Raw genomic sequence first — 8,030 nt, forward strand, 5'->3', positions numbered from 1 at the left:
GGGTTTGAACTGCCAGTCTTCTGGTTAGCAGTCAAATGCCTAAGGCACTATGCCACCAGAGCAATCATAAAACCAATAATGGGCCAATAATCTATCCTTCAGAGAGCAATATTAGCAAGTGGAATAAAAGGGTAGGTTTTCACCATGGAACAGCGGCATCCCTAGACTTGAAGGCCAGCCAACCCTGGGTTCAAACCACTGACACACAGCCAGGTGTGTGATGGGGCAAGATGTCTTCTATGAGGCTCAACCCTCTTTTTCTGCGCTGCCATTCTGGTGGTGTGCACGTCTATTCTGCTCACGCTCGGAGCATCCCCGGCTCCGCTGCTGAGTGTCAGGCCCGCAGAGCTGCTTTCTAACCACCTCAAACTCAGCACACGCTAAACCAAATGGGCCACCTGTTCCTAAAGCTCCTCCCTCTGGATTTGCCATCTCAGTCAAGAATGACATCTTCCTAAGCATTAAACTTGGGGTTTAAACCATTTCATTCACCTTCCAATTCTATCTACAGACACCAAGACATCCTTAACACCTTTCAAAACCATATCCTTTCTTAAAGCCCATTCCCTTAACCTAGGCCCTCACTTACTAGAACAGTCAAATAGTCTCAGGACCTCCCATCTGCCTCCCTATATTCTATGGTCACAGTAATTATCATTATGAAACGATGTTGAAACCAAGTCTCCCATCACCCAGCAGTTTTCAGGATAAAGTTCCATTTGCCCAGCTTGGCACTGAACCCTTTATTTGGATCCTAACTCTGATACTTAGCCTTATCATTCTCACATCTTCTATGTAAATACATCAAACTATTTTTTTCTCTTCCTTCTGCCTAGAATACACCCCACAACCTCATTTGGCCTACTCTAACTCACCTTTTGGCTTTCAGGTTAAACACCACCTCTTTGAGGATGTCTTCTACTCCTCCCCATCAGTCTGATGTAGGTGCCTTTCCTTTGGGCTTCCTTGGTACCAGATCTCTACCATAGCACTTCTAACTCTAGGCCCTAATCACTTGTTTACTTATCTGTCTCACCTCTAATGCCTTAAAGACTGGAACGTGCCTTAGTCAACTTCATATTCCCAGGCATCTTTCATCCAGTAAACGTTTATTTAATATCTTCTGTGTTATCTTCTGTAGTACGGGTACTTAAGGCTCTGAGTCACATGGCGCTTCCATCTGATCATTTACAAGCTATGTGACTGTGGGCAATTATTATAAAGAGGAATATTGTACTCATTTAGCTGTTGCAAAATTAAAATAAGATGATGGACATAAAGGACTTAGCACAGTACCTGGTACATGTTGTTGATTCTGACTCATAGCAACAGAACGAAACACTGCCCTGTCCTGGCACACAGTAGGCTCTTAATAAATGGCAGGCATTGTAGACACAAATTTAAAAAAAAAAATCTGTGTTCTCAAAGAGTTTAAAACCTAGCAAAGGCTTACAATTGTAATGCAGACACCCTTTAGGCGAATGAACACTGTAAATGTATATGAACACTAACAAATCCTTGACCCTAGGTAAACAATGCTTCCTGCCCTGCATTATGCCATTAAATGCTTGTATCTTCCTGCTTCTGGGTGACTATGCCCTGGACAAGCTCCTACCCTTAACATATTAAGTGTCAGCTTTAGGCAAGTAGACATCACTATTGCAAGCCTGCCATCACAGCAATGCAAAAGCATCAGCCAATGGCAATAGTTCAGCTAGCCTAATGTTGTAATGCACCATCCAACCATAACAAGTTACCAGGTTACTAACCACACTGCCTGAAAAAGGCCAGGAAACAGCCTTTCTCTTCATCCCAAGGTCTTAGGATAACTTCCTCCTCCGTAAACCCTGAAACCATACATTAACCAACACTAGTCACCTGCCAAACAATCTCCTGTACACTTTCCATCTAAGTCTCACTGCGCCTAAAGCCAATTCCAAGTCCATTACCAAGGAGTCAATTCTGACCACAGTGACCCCTACAGGAGAAGGAAGAGCCACTGTCTGAGCTGTTAACCCAATGTTTTCCACATCCCTGCACACAGAGTCACCGACGAGGCACAAGCTCTCTGGGAGGCAAATAACCCCCTCTGGCCTTGACCTGGGGGCCAGGGGGAGGCAACACAGTCCCCTCCCCAACAGTAAACAAGCCTAGGCTATCAGGTGATGCTAATAATATATTTGCATTGCGGAAATTGGTGGAGGCTCACTTTCAGGCGTCCTAGCTTCCTAATATGCCGTCCAGCTGGCCCCAACTCAGCTTTTGAGTTGTGGTGCTGGCGGAGAATGCTGAAAGTACCATGGACTGCTAAAAGAACTAACAGTCTGTCCTGGAGGAAGTGCAGCCAGAATGCTCCTTGGAAGCAAGAATGGCCAGACTTCGTCTCACCTATTTTGGTCATGTTGTAAGAAGGGACCATTCCCTAGAGAAGGATGTCATGCTTGGTAGGGTGGAGGGTGGACGAAAGAGGGGAAGGCCTTCAACGAGATGGATTGACAAGGTGGCTGCGATGATGGGCTCAAGTATAGCAAGGATTGTGGGGCTGGCCCGGGATCAGGCAGTGTTTCGTTCTGCTGTGCATGGGGTCGCTATGAGTCGGAAACGACTCGACGGAACTTAACACCACCACCACCACCACCTTCCTAATGAGACATTTGGGGACCTGCCCAGTACTCGCCCCGCTGAAAGAGCCCTAGTGGCCCTGGGCTTCCGACTCCTCGTTATATTCATTCCCCAAAAAAGTTAGAGGCACAACACGAGCATCCCACAGGCATGTGCCCATCCGCAGGAAGACGGCCCGGCTCCACGGCCGTTTCCAGAGCGACCCTCCCTCAGTGCCGTAACCGAGACTAGGAAATCCAGGCCTTGGGGACGGTGAGGGCTCGTGCCCGGCCCTGTCTAGGTAGACCACTTAGCGGATCTCCGCGTCCTCCTACTTTCACGTCTGACTGCCTCTTTAAGCCCATCTTAAAGGAGCAAGAGCCAGGCTCCAGACCCCTAGCGGCCGCGCCGCCACCGCCAGCGGAGCGGCGCCTCCGGGAGCAGGGGCGCAGCGGGAGTACGTCGAAACGCAGGGCCGCGCGGCGGGGGCTTGTGGGGCGCGACCAGGCGGACCCCCAGCGCCCCACCGCGCATCCCCGCCGCCTGCTGCTCACCCCGCCGCCGCTGACCGCGCCGATGCCGTCGAACTCCCGGCCCAGCCCGTACGAGTCGTCGAGCTCGTACGCGCCGCCGGGCGCCAGCAGCGCGCACAGCAGCAAGGGCACCGCGGCGCGGCCGGCCGATCCCGCGGCGGCCGTCATCGCTTTCGCTCGGCGTTGCGGGGAGGCCTCTAGTAGGCGCTCAGCCATTGTGTGGGTCACATGACCCTAGCGCCGAGGGAGGCGGGTCCGGCCGCCGCCATGATGGAGAAGGGCAGGAGGCCGCTGACGCTGCTGCCGCCATCTCAGTGCAGGCCACGGGCCCCCGACGCAGCCGCAGTGGTGTTGAGAGGGCAGAGCGAGCCTTTTCTTGTCCGACCCAGCATCTTGGGTTGCGTCTACTGCGTGCCAGTGGGTGGCAGAGCGAGACGGTGTATCGGGCTCGAAGGCCTTAACCAAGCCCCACTTTAGCTATAATCATAATCGAGTCACTTGAGTCTCTGTGCCTGAGTTTCCTCTTTCGTAAAATGAGGCAAGAAGGGCAGGCGCGTGGGAATATACTATTCAATGACAAGAAAGGAAGGTAATACACACCAAGTACGTATAGTTGAATGTGTTACATCCTTATCAAACATTAGCTGAGAAGGTCCTCCATTCTGGTAAATAGGCTGTTGTCTTTTTGCTTCAGAAGCTACCTTATGCTGCACACAGAATGATTCCAGGCAGATAATCCTAGATTGGAAAGAAAGGAGTGAATCGTCCTGACATTTCCGCCATATCCAGCCAGCACCGTCTTGATGATGTATGCATTCATCAAGAGAGAGCAGTGTTCCTTAAAAAGTTTCTCAAGTTTTCTCCCAATGAGATAAACCAACAAAAAAGACACGCTCACTGTCGTCGAATCACTTCAAACTCATCGTGACCCCCACTGGGTTTCCAAGACTGTGAAACTTTTCAGAAGTAGCTTGCTTCATCTTCCTCCAGCAGAGGAGCTAGTGGGTTTGAGCCACTGATTTTCTGGTTAGCAGCAAAATACCTTACCCACAGTGCCACCAGAGCTCAACCCTCAGTGAGATCAGGGAACAGAAAGGTAACTTCTAAGAAAAACCAGTTGACTAAGAGGTTTACGGACACCGCAGGAAGTTCATCCACCATTGATTACTAGTTAATGACTGTGGTAGTTAAGGTAGTGTATCAACTTGACTGGGCTGTGGGTTTGAGTGCCTGGGCAGCTGGATGTAGTTATTCCCCATGATGAGATTGTGATCACCTCCATGGTGGAATCTGCTATGAGCAGCTGAGTAGTTTGCCTTTGGGGTATGACCTGTTTCCAGTCTATGCAGAAAAGCTTTGAGAAAAGTCTGTAGCTTTTTGGCACATCTGGATCCTGCATTTGGCTGAGTCTTCATCTCCAGTTCCTGGACTTGAACCAGTGTCCTGTCATGTTTCCTGCTGATATTGCAATTGTTCGTTCTATTTGCCAACCTTGGATTCATTAGCTTCAGCAGCCAGCAGCTGCCTGAGTTATGAGAATCCTGTAGCACCAGTGGGCCTGAAATAAGAGGCAGAGCTGAAGCCCAAGGCCGAGGGACATCGACCCAGCCCCTAGAGGCAGCATGCTGAATTTGAACTTCTAGCCTCCTGATACGCAATACACAGTTACTGTACCAAAAAGAATTGGTCGATGTTCATCCATTTCAGGAGGTGGCATATGATCAAGAACCAATGGTATTGAAGGAAGAAGTCGAAGCTGCACTGAAGGCGTTGGCGAAAAACAAGGCTCCAGGAATTGACGGAATACCCATTGAGATGTTTCAACAAACTGATGCTGCGGTGGAGGCACCCACTCAGCTGTGCCAGGAGATCTGGAAGACAGCTACCTGGCCAACTGACTGGAAGAGATCCATATTTGTACCCATTCCAAAGAAGGATGATCTCACAGAAGTGGGAATTATTGAATAATATCATTAATATCACACACAAGTAAAATCCTACTGAAGATAATTCAAAAATGGTTTCAGCAGTATATTAACAGAGAACTTCCAGAGGTGCAAGCTGGATTCAGAAGAGGACGTGGAACAAGGGTTGTCAGATGCTGTCAGATGAATCTTGGCTCAAGGCAAAGAATACCAGAAAGATGTTTATTTGTGTTTTATTGACTATGCAAAGGCATTTGATTATGTGGATCATAACAAATTGTGGATGACATTGAGGAGAATGGGAATTCCAGAACACTTGATTGTGCTCATGAGGAACCTGTACATTGACCAGGAGACTGTTCGAACAGAACAAGGGGACACTGCACGGTTTAAAATCAAGAAGGGAGTATGTCAGGGTTGTATCCTTTCCCCATACTTATTCAATCTGTATGCTGAGCATATAATCTAAGAAGCTGGACTATATGAAGAAGAACATGGCATCAAGGTTGGAGGAAGAATCTTTAACAACCTGTGATACGCTCACAACACCAATTTGCTTGCTGAAAGTGAGGATGATTTGAGGCACTTACTAATGAAGATTGAAGAATACAGTCTGCAGTATGGATTACATCTCAATATAAAGAAAACAAAAATACAGTGGGACCTATAAGCAGCATCACGATAAACGGAGAAAAGATTAAAGTTGTCAAAGACTTCAAGTTGCTTGGTTCTACAATCGATGGCAATGGAAGCATCAATCAGGACATTAGATGACGTATAGCACCAGGCAAGTTGGCTGAAAGGGACTTCTTGCAAGTGCTGAGAAGCAGGGATGTCTCCTTGAGGACTAAGGTGTACCTGACACAAGCCATGGTATTTTCAATCGCCTCATATGCATGTGAGAGCTGGACAATGAATAAGGAAGATTGAAGAAGAATTGATGCTTTTCGGTTGTGGTGCTGGCAAAGAATGCTGAAAGTACCATAGACTGCTAAAAGAACTAACAGATCTGTCCTGGAGGAAGTGCAGCCGAAATTCTCCTTGGAAGCAAATATGGCCAGAGTTTGTCTCACCTACTTTGGTCATGTTGTCAGAAGGGACCATTGCCTGGAATAGGATATCATGCTTGGTAAAGTGGAGGATCGACGAAAGAGGGGAAGGCCCTCAGTGAGATGGATTGACACAGTGGCTGCGGCAATGGGCTCAAGTATAGCAAGGATCATGGAGCTGGTGGGGGATTGGGCGGTGTTTCGTCCTGCTGTACGTAGGGTTGTTATGAGTCAGACACGACTTGACGGCACCTAACGACAACAACAAAATTGGCTGCAAAAGACCTCTTTCAGGTGCTGAGGAGCAAAGATGTCTCCTTCAGGACTAAGGGGTGCCAGACACAAACCATGGTATTTTCAGTCACCTCGTATGCATGTGAGAGCTGGACAGTGAATAAAGAAGACCGAAGAAGAGTCAATGCTTTTGAGCTGTGGTGTTGGCAAAGACTGCTGAAAGTACCATGGACTGCTGAAAGAACTAACAAATCTGCCCTGGAAGAGTTGCAGCCAGAATGCTCCTTGGAGGTGAGAATGGGACTTCATCTCACCTACTTTGGTCACGTTGTAAGAAGGGACCATTCCCTCAGAGAGATATCATGCATTGTAAAGTGGAGGGTCAGCAAAAGCAGGGAAGGCCCTCAACAAGATGGATTGACACAGTGGCTACAACAATGGGCTCAGATATAGCAAGGATCATGGAGCTGGCACAGGACCGGGCAGTGTTTCCTTCTGCTGTACGTAGGGTCACTATGAGTCAGAGACAACACGACGGCACCTAACAACAACAAGCCTCCTAAGCTGTAAGAATAAATTCCTGTTTGTTGAAGCTGTCCACGTGTGGTATTTCTGTTAGAGCAGCACTTGAGAACTAAGACACTGGCCCAGCAACAGCCTGAATCTGGGTAAAAGGGAATATTAGCATAATAAATAGCACAGCCCTGGGTGGAAATGTAACATTATAATGAGACATGCAAAGCGTCTCGCCTTTGTATCCCTCATTCCCCAAGCTTAACATGTAATCATATAGAAGTATATAACATTACTGTTATGTAATCCCTCTCCATAAAAGAGGCTTAGAGAGCTCTTAAAGGCAGGCAGAATCTGAGGGACTTCCTTCTCTGTCTCACCTTCTGCACAAACTTAATTAAAGCTGTGCTTCTTACTTTTCACCTCACTATGTCTTTATTGGCTTAAGTCACTCTGGGCAATGGATTTAGAACTTTGTGGGTTGTCTGAGAGCTTAAAATCTAAATCACTTGGGGTTGTGGAAGGCTGTACTCTACAGTGGGAGCCCTAACTACATTTTGAGGCTTGACTTAAGTTTTCAGATGTCATTTGAGTTCTTTATGATCATAAACCATCATTGTGGCTGTGTACTTACAAGATCTAGGACAAACCCAGGAAGGGGCAATTTGCCTTCAGGAAGAGTGTGGTTGAAAGTCCATTATACTCTCACAAGAACTAGGGAACTTGCCTGAGAGTGTCCTTTTCTAATTTAAATTAAGGTGGGGGTCTTGGTATTTAGTAGCCATCTCCTGGGTAAGACTTAGGCTGCATGATCATGAGTCACAACCTATCTGGACCACCAGCAAGCCAGGTAGTCAAGGCCCAGAACCAATCCTATAACTCTTTGCTGTGTTCAGTTATGTATGTATCCCAGTTGTGGTCTTTTCCCTGCTTCTGTAGTCCCACCTGAATGGTGAGGAACCTATCAGCAGTCATGATTCTGTGATGATTTAAACTCGTGCATAATTAGCCACATGGCTATGGCTTGCCAGACTCCATTCAGCTTTCTCATGCTGATGGTTTCCCTCTTTCAAGATGATTGTCTTTGTTTTGTCTTTGTTCTGTCCAAGGCTTAATAAACATGTTTCTATTAAACCTATTTGAATTCAGGTCTCTTTTCCTCTAAAATAGGGTAA

The 8,030-nt window shown here is 47.3% G+C and overlaps 1 protein-coding gene across 1 annotated transcript in view; it reads right to left on the reverse strand.

Moving 5' to 3' along the window:
* The window catches only part of GALC (galactosylceramidase), an 84,300-nt gene extending 80,950 nt beyond the window's left edge, over positions 1-3,350 (reverse strand). Inside the window, 1 exon segment of the mRNA XM_007954243.1 lies at positions 3,156-3,350. Coding sequence (XP_007952434.1) covers positions 3,156-3,350 — 195 coding nt within the window.
* Between the last annotated feature and the right edge of the window lie 4,680 nt (positions 3,351-8,030).

Source organism: Orycteropus afer, unplaced genomic scaffold (assembly GCF_000298275.1).
Source record: "Orycteropus afer afer isolate SDZICR_OR568_19922 unplaced genomic scaffold, OryAfe1.0 scaffold00451, whole genome shotgun sequence".
Classification (NCBI taxonomy): Eukaryota; Metazoa; Chordata; class Mammalia; order Tubulidentata; family Orycteropodidae; genus Orycteropus; species Orycteropus afer.